This window comes from Gymnogyps californianus, chromosome 17 (assembly GCF_018139145.2).
Source record: "Gymnogyps californianus isolate 813 chromosome 17, ASM1813914v2, whole genome shotgun sequence".
NCBI classification, from domain to species: domain Eukaryota; kingdom Metazoa; phylum Chordata; class Aves; order Accipitriformes; family Cathartidae; genus Gymnogyps; species Gymnogyps californianus.
In genome coordinates, this window is record NC_059487.1 from 12,622,521 (window position 1) to 12,640,480 (window position 17,960).

At 35.9% G+C, this 17,960-nt stretch overlaps 1 protein-coding gene across 1 annotated transcript in view; it reads right to left on the reverse strand.

The window, feature by feature from the left end:
• SYCP2 (synaptonemal complex protein 2) overlaps positions 1-10,620 on the reverse strand; it is a 29,673-nt gene extending 19,053 nt beyond the window's left edge. The window contains exons 1-16 of the mRNA XM_050907387.1: positions 10,594-10,620; positions 9,772-9,912; positions 9,401-9,529; positions 8,331-8,435; positions 7,726-7,750; positions 6,681-6,766; positions 5,743-5,831; positions 5,142-5,176; positions 4,358-4,500; positions 4,227-4,279; positions 3,170-3,215; positions 2,871-2,966; positions 2,327-2,387; positions 1,618-1,766; positions 665-739; positions 37-192 (exon numbers count right to left, since the gene is read on the reverse strand). Coding sequence (XP_050763344.1) covers positions 37-192; positions 665-739; positions 1,618-1,766; positions 2,327-2,387; positions 2,871-2,966; positions 3,170-3,215; positions 4,227-4,279; positions 4,358-4,500; positions 5,142-5,176; positions 5,743-5,831; positions 6,681-6,766; positions 7,726-7,750; positions 8,331-8,435; positions 9,401-9,529; positions 9,772-9,912; positions 10,594-10,617 — 1,413 coding nt within the window. The 5' untranslated portion in view covers positions 10,618-10,620. The remainder of the gene's footprint in view (positions 1-36; positions 193-664; positions 740-1,617; positions 1,767-2,326; positions 2,388-2,870; positions 2,967-3,169; positions 3,216-4,226; positions 4,280-4,357; positions 4,501-5,141; positions 5,177-5,742; positions 5,832-6,680; positions 6,767-7,725; positions 7,751-8,330; positions 8,436-9,400; positions 9,530-9,771; positions 9,913-10,593) is intronic.
• Positions 10,621-17,960: the final 7,340 nt, after the last annotated feature.

The window sequence follows — 17,960 nt, forward strand, 5'->3', positions numbered from 1 at the left end:
TGATGTACTCTTTTCTGTTTTGATAATCCTACTTACCTTGGAGGAACCACCTCTGCATTTTTCTTGATTGTTATTTTTATTCCGAGTCCTCAAAGTTCCAGGGAGCTGCTCAGGTTTGTACTTACTGAGTTTTCCCTCTTCTTCAGATTTTTCTTCCAAACATGGTGACAACTGACTTTCTGGTACCAGAACCTACATAATATTTTGGATTTTTTAAATTTTTATACAATATTTGGATTTTATTATGTTTTGTAGTTTATATTTATACAAATACACACAGAGCAACTTCTTTACCCTAAGTAACACATTCCTCACTGTAGATTTTGATAAACTTCAGAGCTCATATACTTCTAGTTTGAAAAGCATCCAACCTAACTGATATTTTCGCTAACAAGGATGGGTCACCAAATCACAATTCACATAAAAGAACTTCCCCTGTGTATATCTGTCTGAAGTATTCTATCATTTGGATATTAATATTATTCTCTCCCCAAATATACAATACATACTTACCAGAAATCACTTAAGGGGTTTTAGAGTTATCTTTACTCATTGGCATTTTAAAAGTCCTTGTTTTTATGGTGAATGATCATAAATTAGCTAATAATCAGACCAAATATAAAAAAACAGAAAGCAACCATCTCAGCATACTGAAGTAAAATACCTGTGATCCGCTTTCATCAAAGACGACACGTACAGCTGTTCTGGCAACTGATGCAGACTGCTTCTTACTAAAGTCCTACAAAGTGAGTTACCATCTATGTAAAATATACACTTTGCTTACTTTTTTTTAAACAAGAAACAGAAAGAAAATATTTAAGTCAGAGATCATAAGTGTCTGAAATTAGGGAAAATAGATTCTACAAGCTCATAGCAGTTCCATTCCTCACGAGTTTCTCAGTCAGTCAGAGTTCAGGGCAAAGCAGTTTGTTACAAGTGGTAAGGAGTAAGCTATGGCTTGCTAAAAATTCTTTATTAAATGAGTAAATTCATAAGAGTGGTAAGCATACTGCAAAATGGGATAGCTAATGAATCATTTCTGAAAGACTTCCATATTTGTATGCATCCAGTTCTTGCATTTCTGGAAAATTATATATGCAAAACTTGACTTTAAGCTATGGTGATCCCTTTCCAACCACTTAATTTTTGTTGCAATTAATTTTAAATCTTAGAATCATAGAATCATTTAGGTTGAAAAAGACCTTGAAGATCATCGAGTCCAACCGTTAACCTAGCACTGCCAAGTCCACCACTAAACCACGTCCCTAAGCGCTACATCTACATGTCTTTTAAATACCTCCAGGGATGGTGACTCAACCACTTCCCTGGGCAGCCTGTTCCAATGCCTGATAACCCTTCCGGTGAAGAAATTTTTCCTAATATCCAATCTAAACCTCCCCTGGCGCAACTTGAGGCTGTTTCCTCTCGTCTCTATTAGGCACCTTTATCGAAGCTTAACATATTACGGGAGAAATGCTGTTCTGTAGCAGCAATGTTAATCAGAAACTCTCAGTATAAATAGATACCAATAATCACAGCTATAAAAACATTTATATGGAAATGAGACATTTATTTTGAATCAATTAAAAACTATTCGAAAAGGCGTTTAAATCTTACCTTACATTTACTAAATCCATAAATCTTTCTGGTTACATCTTTGATTTCCAAGATAGAATCAAAATATAAAAAAAATTTCTCTCCTTCTTGATTACCCACATTCATTGGGCTTTTTAGGGCTATTGTTAATAATTTCTTTGAATCTTTTTCTGGACAAAAACAAAATTTGAAAAGTAGTTTCTTTACAATTTAACATCATCTCATATAATGTTTGTAAATACATGAAACTTACTTGTATTCTTCAGCTCAGCTATTAAGATGTATATTTTATTTAATTCACTCTAACCTACAATAAATTTTATTAGTGAAACAATTCAAGATTCAATCTTTTAGAAATACTTATTCTATATATTATCCTATAGAATTTTCTTTGAAGGTTATTTACTATAGCTGCAGACAAATTATAGATATTTACAAAACTATTCTAACTAGTTTAAAAGGAACATTATTAAATGTCATTGTCTTACGCCTTATTTTGCATTGAAATAACCATAAGACCTTATTTTAAAATTATTTTAATAAAATCACACCTGCATGCCTGAAATGCAAATGTGACTGCAGTGCAATTTTATCCCTCATAAAAACAGTACCTATAATATTTTAAGTGGGAATTTTGCTTTGCTGAGAATTGAGTCAGTACTTCAGGATTAATCAATCTGAAAATCCAAGTTAGTGCGTAACCAAAGGTCACATTTTTAAGTGCCAATACCTTCAAGGCTGTACAGGTCTACCTCTTCCTCTGGTATAACGACTGTTTCCCACTGATGATCCTTATATGAAAAATACATATTTTTTAAGCTAGAAAAGCATTATATTACAATTAAATGAAGTGCAGTGATCAGAAAGTTATTCACTGAGGACAAATTTTCAACTTTTTAAATCCTCTATTACAAGGAGTGACAACGAACATATGCTTCTGATAACAGCGAACAATGTTTCAGAAGAGCTTTGCTTGAGGCATTAATCTAAACAATTGAGTCTCATCTACAAAAATTCTAACTGCAATTCTGTAAATGGCTTCTTGCTCACATTTGCATATGTTAAACTGTTCACAAATAGTATTAGAAAGTCATTACTTTGAAATTGATCTAAATATGTACACCAAATCCAGATTCCCCCCCCCCCCCCCTTCACACTACAGATACACACATAACTTCCACATGTAGATGTGGGGAAACAAATTTGATACACTTGAAAGAATGTGTATCTACTGCCTCAGAACAATCTAGTATGACAGACAAAAACCAGCTTACGGCATCATCTGCTGCCACATAGAAAGATATACTTCTGCTACCAACATTGAAATCAATCCAAAATTCTTCAAGATTTTCATCCAATGGTATCTGTAGCTAAAACAAAAAAAATTAAGACAAAAGAGCTGAGAGCAATGACTTATACCAGCTAACAGGCTTTGTGTTACAGTCTGACAAACTTTAAATACATGCACACCTGTATACTCCTGAAAAAAAATTTTCTTACTTGATCCTTATTTTTTCTTAACTAGAAGGCAAAGAACTTCTTCAGCTGCACAAATGAAAATGAGGTAACTTACCTCATATTTATCAAGAGCTGCTGATAAACACGGATATGTAAAAACCCTGTAAGAAAAGGATATTTTGTCAAGTATCCTAAAAGGCTCTAAATAAATTTTGCATATCTGAACACAGCAACTGGATTCTGTTTTCAGCACAAAACTTGTCTGTTTTAGAGACTAAGAGATCACAGCAATCAAAAGAGCAGTCACTTGACTGCACTTCTTCCCCAAAGGAGATAACATGAAATTTTATATATCCTCACAGTTAAAGCAGTGGTCTCAGACCTGTTGTCACTACATTCATACTTCTAGCTTATCTGCTGATATTTTAGGAATGGTATTCAAACTGAATATACATCTGATATAAAGACATACCAGACAATCTCTTTGCTGTCATGATATATAAATGTAACATGCAGAGCATGTGATCATATAGATAGGAATCAAGCTCGTATTTTCTCTTCCTTTCCATATCCTATTTCTCTAGCAGATATTCTCATTGATCATTACCTCAATGTAAATATCCTAAATCAATAAATAAAGGAATATATACCAACAGATTACTAGCTATTGTTAGATAATATGTTTATTGAATTAATGAGCATCTCAGGATTTTGCAACAGAACTAAGCAGAATACAAAAACTAGCTCCTTACAAGCTCTTATTAAAGGAAGTGTAGCGTACACTTTATATTGTTTAAGAATCTTTTCAAATGAATGTTCTCTATTTAGTGAACATTTTCTTCAAGCTGTTATCTAATAATCTGAAACATACATTGTCTTTTTTCCAAATATGGGAATTACATAAAATTAACACCTTGATAGAGAAGATAATATCAGTGACGATGTGCCAAAAGATGGTATTACTCAATTTCTTTACTATTTAATATTTTAAAAATATCTTAACTCTGCGTGGTTCCTTGACTTTGTACCACAGCGATATTAGTCTTATTTGCTTGTATTATTTTAATTCAGAGTTTCCCTAAAACAGTTTTTGTAATACAACGGTTACTCCCAATGAACAGCCATAAAAGCCAAAAAAGAAAATATATTAGCTTTAAAAAATTCAGTTTTACCTTCTTTTGTCTCCAAGCATGCCATTCACCTGGTTAAGAAATTTTCTGCAATCCTATTAAAACACAGAAATTTCTTACAGAATTGTAAAATGAAAGTTTACCTTCCTGGAAATATTCTTCATATGACTTACTGTTTCAAACTCAGAATCTTTAATTCCTTTAAATGCATTGGACACAAACTCCATGGAAAACCACTGGCATGCCAGTTCTGCTCTTTGTTTCTCTGATATCATTCTGCATAAAGCTTCTGTAATGGCTACTTGCAGGTCATAGTCTACAACACAATACATTTTACAGGAATAGTAGTTTTAAAGATACTACTGATGTGAAAAAAATATTATTATGTAGGAAACTGGTATAAGCGGCACTGAATGTTTCATACTATGTATCATATTATATCCAAATATGTAACCCATAAAGGATATATAGATAAAGAAGTAAGGGAATAAGGATGACTAAACAATTTCTGTTTCAAAATGAAATTTCAGCCAAACTTTCAAGGAATGTCAGAGCAACACTAGGCATATAAGCAAGAGATAAGAAGTTTTCAATTTTCACCTGTCTGATGTGGGAAACTGTTGGATACCAAAGTGATCCCTGAGAGAAGTTACAGTACTACTAAACATGGCTAGCAGTTCACTGTCCTCAAAGATTGACTTCCTTATGATGTTTTGCTATTTTAAAACTTATATTCTAGAGAAGAAAAGGACTGAAAACTTCAGAGAGTTAGCCATACACTGCATACATCTGAAACATTCCAGTTTGCAGATTAATTTCATGCAGTATTTGTATTTTTCGGAGGACTGTAATCACAACACTCTGCAGCTTCTAAATGTCTTCTCTGGATTTTTAATGGGTCTGCATGTAATTTTTAAGAAGGTCAATACTAAATTGTTTATTAAGTCCCATGCTCACCTCCAGCATCCAAAATTCTCCTCCCCATGTCACTCCTGCCAAACAAAGTAACATGTCATCAAAATATAACAGCAATACAAAGCATAGAAGAAAAGTTTATTTAATTACAAGCTTTCAATGTATAAGATGAAAGCCTGATTCCACTAAACTATTAGACTGCAAAGGGGTAAGTCTGTTATGCTAAGGATATACATCTGAAAGTACTACTGGGGAAGTGAATCACCTGATACATATAATTTTTATTCTATTTATTTTTTGAAATGCTGTAAAAAAATTTCCCAATGTGAATAGCTTGTCCTTCCAGTGACCGATCACTGTGCTTTACACACATTCTTATAAATAAGAGTTTAATTATTTTAAGACAACTGAGATGAGAAGAAGCCTAACCCAGATCGGGAAAGAGGTAAAGTTAGGCTTGTAATGGAGAATAACCCATGAGAATACCTGCCCACAGCCACTACCACTGGCAACACAATAGCAAATGCAAAAGTGAGTTAAACAGGGACCAATCTGCATGCATTATAAACAGCCTTAGTAAAAACTGCCTTCCCAGCTGTGCAAATGATGTAATGATATAAAAATTATACTGAAGATTATTTACATGACAAGCAACATCTCCTTTGTAGAAAATATCTTTTTCCTGGCATCTCGAGGCATGTTGTCAAGCATTAAATTAAGTTTTCTTACTACCTAAGAAGAGTTAGAAAAAAGGGAGTAAGACTAAATACAAAATAAGTTGTTAAAGTTTAAGTTATTCTTATTTTGGGCCCTTGTAACATATTTCATCCCACTGAAGAAAATGTTTAAACAATTGCAAAACAAGAAAAGACAATGAGTTCTATCTGACCTTAAATTGTATTTATCTTAATATAACTACCTCAATTTCAATAAATTACATTAGCTTTAATGTGAACATCAGTTGTTAAAGAGTTACGTTTCTTATTTGCAGGTTTAGATACAGAAAAAAAAACCTTTCAAAGCTAAAGTACTGTCTGCAGTTGATTGCTGAGCTGAAGTGTACCTTAAATTTGCATTAAAAAGCCTTTCCTTTGGTGATGTAGCCTTTACAGAAGACTTTTTTGTAACTTGCCCTTTCTTTACAGAGGAAAAAAAACCCTGACAACCTGAGGTTACTAAAATAAATAGGAGAAATTTGCAGTATACTAGAAGGTATATAAATTTCCTGCAAGTATCTAAAGGATTTACAACCAACAATCTTAATCCTATTTATAGCAGTTGTAATAGAGCACATTAATTCCTACGCTTTTATACAGCTTTCTCACCAGAATCTTAATACCACTGTTTTGTAAGTTACTGTCCAAAACAAAAATTATAGGTCAGTAATCTGAAAAAAAAAAAAAAAAGCCTAACATATAAATGACAACAAACATTCCCAGAGAAACATTAAATCATCCTTCTGATACTAGAGCACTACCATATTCTCTTTTTTTGTAGCATCTGTACAGTTAAATTACTATCTTCACAAAGTCTGTTAAAACACTAACCAGAAAACTGTTGCTTAGAAAGAAGAATGTTTACCTCCTGCTGAACATAAATACTAATTCTTACATCAGTGATGAGGGTACATGTTCTCAGAACAAAGTTTTCTAGTATTTGCATTTTACCTAATGAACAGGAAAAAAATAAATTAAAGAGTTATCGAGAGTGTATTAGGGTGCCCCCTCATCAGCATTTGGAAAAAGATTCATTTTCATTTAGAAATAAAATATAGTATGCCTTTCTTTCCATGTAGCATTACTGATATTTAAAAATAAACAACTTAAGCTTCATGGTTAAATGCAAGACAGAATAGTTACTTCAATTTATAGTAAATATGGCTCTTCATGATGTTTCTATGCCTGTGCATCACTGCATAAGTCCCCTGGGCATGAGATCATTATTTTTAAAATATAATCAGATCAATTCTATAACTTAGCTCTCTGAGACATAATTCCTACCCTGGAATTTATCTTCCCAGGGACAAGGAACTGAATCTTTAATTTTGATCGTGACAGCGTAATGGTTGGTAGTGACTTTCTACCTAGTGCTATACTGAAAGGTAAGAGCAGCATGATATTCATGATAACAAGGTCAATAAAGAAGGACTACTGTGCTATGCTGAGCTATGACAGTAGCTTAGAAATGACGTTCTTTATAGGAAAAACTCCATTCAGTTGTCATCTCTGAGGAGACTAGACTAATCTGCTTTTTTATTACTGACATCAGCAAGTAACAAGGAAATCTGTCAGCAGAGAAACCTCAAATTAAACAATCAAAGTTACAGTTGACATTCAAGCTTTTTTCACATGAATGAGAAATATAGTCCTTTGTGCACAGAACAGCCCTCTTGAGGATAAGCCCTTTTCTGTCGCAGTTTAGTAGCTGAAGCATATAGATCTGGTGGTATATTTACATTAGATCAAGAAACTCTGTACCACCCTCATTATACATGTTCTTCTCAGAACTACCTTGCCTCAAGGTGGCTCCACAAGTAGTAAGAACTATTTTAACACTGCTAACTTTAAAATGTCTCTTTCAGAACACTTTAACTATCATATCTAGTCTACACTTTTTTTAAGCTCACCTTCAGGTCTGCCATCACATATAGCCTACAATAAAAACCAAAACAAAACACATAATTCCGATACTGTAAATATTACAGCATAAAAATCAGGTAACATGTACCTAAAGCAAGTAATCAAAAAGCATTTAAGATTTTGAAATTATTTCACCCTTAATGAAGAACCTAAGAGACTTCTTCTAATACCACGTGTGGTTTCCCAAAATTATATTTCAGTTAAATTTATGGAAATTATTTCCCCAATGACAAATATTTTTATGAACAGAAGAAAACTCACAGATCTTATAAACTTCGGGTCCTGGGATTAGCATACCAATAATTTATGTAATCAAAATTAGATCAAGATGAAATTTTTTTATTCATTGAACAATTACATTGTTCTTTTTTAAAAATTGTATTTCATTATGCTAATCATGAACAGAAAAGGAGTATGAATACAGGCAAACTATTTAGCCAAAAAGACTTATAATTTATTTCAGAAATCATTGTAACATTAACTTTAGAAGGATATTAAATAGAAACATATTTGAAAGTCTTTTTGTTGCTAAACTAGTAATAATTATTTTGACAAATACACACAATGTATTTTATTAGCAATATATTTTTACCAGCAACACGGTGAAGAAATCTTCAGCCAGGCTTGTAAGCATTTCGTTCTTTTCATTTCCTCTGAGGATCAAAATTCCTTTTACCTTTTCAAACCAATTAACCATGTAAAGGGAAAATAAAAGTAAATCTATTTTAATAGCATGAAAAAGGACAATAGTTTGTATTATACTTAAGTAAAATTATACAAACTATACAAAGATTAAAACAACAGCAACATTACCAGTCTGCTGAGCGTACTTTAGCCCCAGACTGAAATTTTTCACTCACACTAAACAAATGTAGGTGATTTTAAACTAATGTAATTAATTTTTGTAGCTGACTTTCTAACACAAAAACTAGAGATCTACTTTTACATCTGCCATCACAGACAAAAAGGCTGAAAATGGATAATGACTGAATGACAAAGTGTGTTTGTAGGTGTGAATATAAGCATGAAGTTATCACCACACTTTTTTTTTTAATTAAAGCAGTTGAGAAGACAATTGAGTAACACTCATCTGACACTGCCATTAATTTTCTTCAGTTACATCTCTGGTGAAAGCAATAAATATACTGAAAAATAGACACCACTTCCTTATTATGTTGAGTTACAAATGATTAATGCATTTAACATGCAGGTTGAAACAACACAAAATAATCAGAATAGCACTATAATCTGTTGAAAGAACAGTTAAAATATTGCTGTTGCAAGTATTAGCAAAAAAATTATTAAATTGCACCACGAAATTCTAATTCCTGACTCAAAAGCAGTATAGCAAGCTCATATAAAAAGATACCATCTTGTTGCAATTGCTGTAAGCATATCTGAATTAACTATATATTGCATAATTTGCAAAACCTTCTCTGTGGTAGAGCAGCATCACTTTATAAGGAGTCACTTGTCAAAGAACATTTAAATCTGAAGAATGTTTGTTGCAAAGTTATGGGAAATTCTTAATTCAGGAAACAATCAAGGACCAAATCAAATACTAAGCTCTTCAGCACTGAAGCATTACTTATGCATGCTTTTTTAATTTTAATTTAAAAAAACCCCAACAAACAACCCCGTATGCTTTATGGTTTTACTTATCCTTCCAATAAGACCGTATTTTATCATTGCTGGGAGCCCATCTTCTCCTGCTATGCTGATTTTTTTCCCGTATTTCTGAATAGAATTTAGTAAAGTGGAAACACTTCTGACTTCTTGTTTGTCAAGTTCCTGAAATTGAAATTATAACACAAGCTTTAGTGTACAGTTCTAGAAGAACCTGTACTTAATTAACCAGATGCCTTTTTGTTCTCAAAAGCCACCTTAATTGCAGCTTGAAGTAGAGATTTCATTCTTAAATTTTATTTCAGTTTTTCAAATCAACTGCTGGTATAAACTAAGCCAAATGAAAAAATCTTTTTCAGACTATTACAATGACATTATAGATGATTCTGATTTAATGATTACATTACCCGACACAAAAGCTTGTCTAATTTGTTGACAAACTGTTTGCTGCATTTGTGAGAGACATTTCCAGAGTCTTCTGTTGCCAGAAACTGTTCTAATAATTGGAAATCTTTTTTTCTTGTAGCTTCATCAATTAACTTTTCAAACTGTCAACAATAAAAGAAAACAGAGCAACTGTATTACTGTATGCTTAAATCTTGTTAAATCAGTATCGGTGTTAACATAGGTTTTATGCAATTTTTTTTCTGTTGCATTCTAAGCAAATATTCTGAATAACAAAATCATTAACTATAAAACCTAAGGTACAGAACACCATATCTAATACATTAATCACACAAATACTTACTCCCTGAGTTTTAAATTATTTGCCAGTTTTCCTTAACTGAATGTTTTTTCTTTCCTCTTATTACAAATAAATGCTTACATAAGTGCTCACTGTACTTAGTACATTTAATACTTTGCATTTCTAAGTTATATTAATGACTTTAAAAGATATTAATACATTTGAGGACTACTGCCTTCCTCAACTATTTTGCCACTCTATTCTTTCTAAATCAGTTATAACCAGATTTCAACATTTTGATCTTAAGCATCATCCCAACTGATTCACGTGTCAAATGTATATGGTTTATTTTCATCAATAACAATTTCCAATTCCTCTTGCTTGCTACCCAGCTACTTAGCACTAACCCATGTCAAAGGAAAATTTCTTCTTACCACATTCTTTGCCACACTGCAAATTTTACTTGTAATTAAATACCAGAAGGAGTGCTTTAAGCTAGTAATTAAAACAATCAATACTCATATTCTGGCCCATAAGCACATACCTGGATCTCATTCCTGGCTGCCATTTTTGCAACTCATCTACTTAGCTGCATAAGAAGGGAACAATCATCACTTGACCAAAACACAATTCACTGACATAGACTTCAAAGAGGTTTTGCAAACATGTCAGTAATCAGTCAAAACACATTACAAATTCCAAAATTTGTCACTAGTATAAATACTATTTAAGAAATTAAACTAACTGGGGATATAAGGAAACATCCTTACATGGATAAACAATTGCTTAAAATAAAAGAGTGGAAGGAACCATCAACTTTGGCAATGGAGGAACAGAGGGTCCTGCAGTGGACTCTCAATATTTCTCAGCGAGAAAAGAGCACGAAGATGGCCAATTACACTGTCAACACCAGGTTATTCCGAATAGGTAAGTCAACAGCAGAACTCCAGAAGGGCCTCATTATAAAATGGTGGATTAAATAATTTAAGAAAAATGTGATAAATGCATGTAGGGAAAAACCCTTCTTAATTATACATGCAGTGATGGGCTCCGAGATGACTATTACCACCAAAAAGCAAGACCTCAGAATTAGTTTTCTGAAAACATTGTCTTAATACTCAAGAGCAGACAAAAGTATTTTCTTTGTTTTGAGAGTTAACATGTAAAAAACCAACAAACTTTTTCATGCTTTGTATAAATTAATCTACATCGACCAATCTACCATGTGCAGTTTTGGTCTCCCCATCCCAGAAATTACATAAAATTAGACAAAGGAAAGCAAAGGGAAATAATGATTAAAAATAGGGAGCGACTTCTGTTGAACAAGCAACTGGGAACACACACTAGTCATTTCTGTACTCCTAATACAGAAATAACAAATACAGGGTGGTCTTTTTATTATTGTTTCCAATACAAGAATGCAACAGCCAACGTTGAAGCCTTCGCTATCACCTCACAGGTCTCTTGTCTCCTGCCTCGTCAGACAAGCCAGAGAAGAAAACAGAAACCCTTTTCAGGTGCCTCCTTCTCGACGAGGGAGTGAGACCTCCGCCCTCGAGACACACGTGGTCGCTGGCATCTCCCCCAAGGGCTTTGTTACCGAGAGGAACACGTCCCGTAGTGACCCCCGCCTCCTCAGCAGCGGGGCGCGCCCCGCCAGGAGAGCAGCAGGCCGCGGGGCGGCAGAGACGCCCCCGACACCATGGCGTCCCCCCCTCACCGCCGGAGCAGAAAAAAGCGCCACTTCCCGCCGGCCAATCACTCCCAGCGCCCGCAGTCTCCAGCCAATCACCGCCCGCGAGCGCGGCATGAGGACCAGTCGCCGTCGGAGGTGCGGGGCGGGAGGAGGGTTTCCCTCCCCGTGAGGCAGCCTCACGCAGAGGTTTCTCCGCCCTCCGCAGCGGTCAGCGGCCGGGGACCGCGTTGGCCTCGCGCGGCGCTGCCGGCCCGCCGGCAGCTGCCTGCCGCGTACGTGATTGCTGGCCCCGTCCGGGAGCGGGGGTGTGGATGGGGCCGTCGCCGCCCCAACGGCTGTTAAAAAACCCCGGTGGGGTGCCTGCCCTTCCCGCCGAGCCCCGAAGCGTTTGCCGAGTGTTTCCTGCAGCAGGAAGGGCTGGGGTCACGGCAGTAGGGCGGTGTGACTGCAGGAGGAAAGGGAAGCCACCTCCTGCAACGGGGAAGGAGAGGTCCGTGCGGTGGTTTTACTTAAGTGCAATACAGTCACGTTATCAAAGGAGTGTGCCTGCTTACACAGGACCTCTACTGTTCTACTTTTATATTACGAATTGTCTTTATTGATAACCAGTAGTTAGAACGCTAATTTCAGTGCATAGTGTAGATGAGTTACTGGGCATGAGTTTGCTAAACCAGTGTAATTCATTTGTATGCTTAATTCAGAAACATTTTTGCTACCATCAAGTGCCTGAGTAGGTAGAATACAGACAGAAACTCATACAGACCTGTTGTTGATAAAGGCATTGACATTTGTGGTCTTTGTTATACAGAGGGAACTGGGTAACGTGTTTAAATGAAATCCAACAGTTCCAAAGTGGGGCTTTACCTGTACTGATGGGATACTGGTGTATCTATTGCCTATATCATAAATACAGGTGATAAAATGTAGCATGTCTCTCATATTCAGTGGAGTATCAGGAAGCATCTCCGTTCATACCTAGAATAAGCAGCAACAGTGGAGCATCTAGGAGAAGAATCACCTTTCACAGCAGATAAACCTGCAGCAATTGTAAATAAAATAATACCACTGACTTTCTAAAATAAGAAAGAAATCAATACTATAGAAGGCAAAAAAGCTGTACAGAAAGTATTTTAAATACCACCAGATGTCACTGTAATTCAAGAAAATGACAAGTGGTATGAGAATTGGAGTATCTCCACTGAGGAGTTGACCCCATAGGAGTGAGTAGTGCTGAGCATTTTGCAGGAGGCATGTTCAGCTAAAGGGATTAACTGCAGCATTAAGTGCTGTCATATTTGCTGTTGGGATACTTTATTAGAAGGCAGTGGGTGATCTGAAGCAGATCTGTAGAAGTACAGCTTTACTGAGAAACCTACGAGGGACAAAACTTTGCATGAGGAACTTGGAGCATCAGAAGTTTTCTATAAAAACTGAATTCTGAATTCTACTTTCATCATATGAAGCAGAAGTAATAAAAGCCAATTTGCATTTGATGCTTTCCCTTACTGGTCATATTAGCATACACACAGGCTTAGACTATCCACAGATTTTCAGATCTTGTGAACAAAACAGCCTTACTCATTCTATAGCAAAAGAAAAGCGAGTCATAAAGTATGGGAGAAGTGGATCATACACTTTCCCTCCCGCACTAGGTACACTGACGTGACTGGGAGACTACTGTGTGTTCATTTCTCATTCTCTAATGTCTATTTTGTTTGGTTTAGCAGAAGGGAGGTTAGCAGAAAGAAGAATTTTCATTAAGTTACACATTAAACAGACCAGAACAAGCAGTGAAATTATTTGGGCCACAGATACGGCAACTACACTGTTCTGGTTTCAGCTGGGATAGAGTTAATTTTCTTCCTAGTAGCTGGTACAGTGCTGTGTTTTGGATTTAGTGTGAGAATACTGTCGATAACACGCTGATGTTTTAGTTGTTGCTCAGTAGAGCTTATCTTAAGGATTTTTCAGCTTCCCGTGCTCTGCCAGCAAGCAGGTGTGCAAGAAGCTGGGAGGGAGCAGAGCCAGGGCAGCTGACCCGAACCAGCCCAAGGGATATTCCATACCATAGAACATCATTCCCAGTATATAAATTGGGGGGAGTTGGCTGGGAGGGGCGGATCACGGCTTGGGCATCGGTCAGCGGGTGGTGAGCAATTGCATTGTGCATCACTGTTTTTTTTCCTTGGATTTTATTTTTTTTTAATTTTTTTTTGTTATATTCCTTTTCATTAGACTTATTATAATATTTTATTATTGTTAGTATTTCATTTTACTTTAGTTATTAAACTGTTCTTATCTCAACCCACGAGTTTTACTTTTTTTTTTTATTCTCCTCCCCATCCCACTGGGAGGGGAGGAGGAGTGAGTGGCTGCGTGGTGCTTAGTTGCTGGCTGGGGTTAAACTACAACATACACTTAAAAATTTCAGATAAAATGGAAGCAGAACTGTCTTTAGGGTAGGGTAGCACTATATACAGGGACCCTTCTTCACTACAGTAGCAGAAATATCTACCTTCATTACAGGTACTGGAAAACATTGTACTGGTCAATATAATCAATCTTTGGGACAGCTGCCGTTGTATGTAGAACTGAGAAGGGTCAGAAGCATTGATGCCAACAGTTTTAATATCAAGTGTCAGCTGAAGTAGTTGCAGATCTGAGATCATAAGGAGAAAGCCAAATCAGGAAAGAAGTCAGTACTAACATTAGACTCATGTTGACAAATGACTAAACATTTAGACTTGCCATTCTGTGTCTACCAGGCAGTGCTGTAAAGTACATAGAAGTACATTGTAAATGTAAATGTAAAATACATTGTATTAAGCACTGATGATACACTAAATTAAGTACTGTAGTTACAATTGACTGTTAGCATATTGCTATTACTACAAGTTGGAATTTATTTTTTTTTCTTTGTAAGATAAATACAAAGAAACTGTGAATTTGGAACTAAATTTAAAAATAACACCTATATTAAAAACAACACTACCTGTAAGATAAACATGATGGTTGGATGTTCACAGCAAAAGCCAGTCCTTCTTCTAAATACTCTTACACACATCCCCACCCCCAAGGCTAAAACAAATTCACATTGTTTTCAAGTGATTTGTTAAAATCAAAGGCCACTATCTTTATCCTTTGCTGGTCTCCTGGCTAGTCTATACTGTGGTTGCCATGTTTATTTCCAGGTGATGCTTAATACTCTATTTTAGTGGGTAAAGTTATGACAATTAAGGTGGTACTGCTAGTTCTGATTCAGATCAGTAGTACAGGAAAATGGAAAAACAAGAGTCATAAAGACAAGATATTATAATATCATGCTTTCTAAAAGCAACCCTCCTTTATGCATCTACATGCATATATTTCTAACACATAATCTGTATACTTCATAATAAAAAGTGACATTGACATTCTTAAACAACTTTGCATAATAGAGACATTCCCATGTACTTAAACTGTGATTTGCAATAACCATCTTTCCCCCAAGCAACTTTGATAACGCAGTGTTGAAGTTTTTAACACCGATTAAAAAGTAACTGGTAATATATGTCTTTATTAATTATGTCTTCTAGTTAAATGTCTCCATTTTGCTTTAGAAGAAGCCTGGCAACAGATTATTCAAATCTTGCTTGACATCGATGGAGGTGCATTTCATATAGAGGATAAATCAGCTATTGCAGAGATGGACACCCTCTTAACATACCATATGTAGATGTATTTTCAAAAAACCTGAGTGAAAAGAACATAGTTTGAGAGGAAAGACTACAGCAATGAAAACTGAAAGAACAAATGGAAGAAAGAATAATACAACTGTGAGGCTCAGAAATTAATGTGTTCAGTACAGTCTAGCACAGCTTTGGCAAGTGCTATTAGAAGAAAACTCCGTTCTCTCCTTTTCCATGAAACTGCATTAGAATCAACTGGCAGTGTGCCTTTTTCCAACATTAGATCTTAATCCTGCAGGTGCTGCACGCACAGAACTCTGAGGTGAAATGACAGCAAATTCCATGTAAGAAGCGGCAGCCTGATCATTTTTGCAGCTATATAGACTCATCACTGTATTTTTATCAAGTGCTGTTCATTTTTTAGCAACTCGAACCCACCTTACTTTCCTGAGCGTGTTGCTCTGTAAGTGACAACTCAGCAGTAAGTTGCCTCGTGAGTTTTCTTAACTGTTAACAGGAGTACCATTGACAAAACCAACATAAAATTGTGAAAAGCTTTTATTACAATCTTTTGTATTACAATAGCAATATTTTTATTATTGTTTTTAAAATGAATTAAGCACTTTACAATTGTACAACTCTCCACTAAACCAAAATGACCTTTTGTCTAGCGTTATGTGCTTTATTGATATACTGTGTAATGTACTTTATTCTGGACATTTAATCCAGAAAGACAACCCCTTTTCCTATAAATGGATTCCTTATGTTTCTTTAAAAAACATGCTTGAAAGAACCTTGAAACTGTGGACTACTAGACATTCAATTATTGTATGACTATAATAAATACAAGTTTTTAAAAGTGCATTATATATGGCAATAACCCTTGTAAAGAATTCACTTTTACAAAATCCTTATTATAAGGGAAGTGCTCAATTTGAACGCAGTGCAAGCAGTCAAGTTGTCCTGAGAATTTATAAAGGCGGTCATAATTTTACCTTCATGACAGGCGCATATTACCACTACTTAATGGCTTAATCCCTTTTTTGTCAACTAGAATCCTTTTAGGTGTTCACTATTGAATGTGACAGGAAAACATAAATTTCATCTTTCATGTGGCAGGTGCCAGTACTCCTGTGAATGTTTAACAGCTTAACCCAGAGATGGCTCTCAGTTCCATTATAAGGTAGGCCTGCTCAACTCACAGTCAGCAATGCCAGACAACTGGCTTAGTAACAGCTACTGTCAGTTCTTCTCCAGTAAGCAAGACAAGCAAAGAGAGAAAAGGCAAACTTGGAAGAATACTTTAGTATTCAAGATTTTGCACATGCAAATACCCTGAGAGGTTGTGGAAGGAAGACAATACAAGCCAAACTCACATTGCTGAGACATTCATTTCTCACCTCTCTCCGACACTGGGGTATACATGACATTAACCTTTAAACTGACAGCCTCAGCTTTACATCATCTATCCCTGCCTGCAATAACGCTCACATTTGACATTTGCTAGCACATGAAAGAGTCTCTCCCAGAAGATGGCAACAGCACCTTTCTGCCAGTAAGCCAAGTACTGCATTGGGCTCCAGCAACATCCATTGTAAACTGGTGTCAAATACCAGTCTCACAAGAGAGGGATTTTTTATGATGTGCCGAGAGGCAATTCAGTGGTTTTGCTGATAGAAGAAATACAGTAATTTGGGAGGGCGAAAAGGGGGAGGAACAATACTTTAAAATAGTGCCTTTTATTCAGCAGAAGTGCTTCTGTGCGTGTGCACGTTCGTTTTCTTCTTACTTCGCTGACAAGTACATAAAACTTTGCTTCTATGGACTTTAACAATACTGGATGTACTTTAATGGAATTCCTTAAGTGAGCAAGTTTCACCAAAGTAAGGGTATACAATTTCAATTCATACCAAGAAAGATTCTTCTGCAGTTACTGAAGGCGTGTTTCAGCTCATATAACTTGACATCTACAGACTCTGGCATAATTTGGCACAATCTGCACTAATGCTGAGAATTTCAGTGTGGCAGAACTAGTCCCGCAGTGTTCTCTCTGCCCTCAGCAGAGATGATACAGTTTGCCACACCACAGGTCATCTGCTAACTATAGCGAAAACATCTCCATTGACTATGAAGAGTACAGGCTGACTAGTTCAGATATATTATGTCCCATATTGTCATATGCCATTTAGTCATATGAAGCCCACCATAGGAGGCAAAAAACCTTTCAATTAGATAGCGCCCCTTCTTACAGAGCTCTCATTTTTTGTGCCATATGAGGAAGACTAGACTTCCAGTTCCCTGCATTGATTTTTCTAGGAGACAGGAGTTGCTGCCAGATTGGTAGCGGTCACTCCTCTAACCCAGATACAGAAAATAATGCAGGTGGATTGAAAGCAGGCAGCACTCTTTCCTCTGTAGCTGGCAATCGCACCTCAGCCTCACCTACTCCTTCAAAACAATTTCAACTTCAACATTCAACCTCACAGTGCTCCAGTACTAAGTTAAAGCAGACAACACAGTCAATTCTCAACAGTTTCAAATAGGATT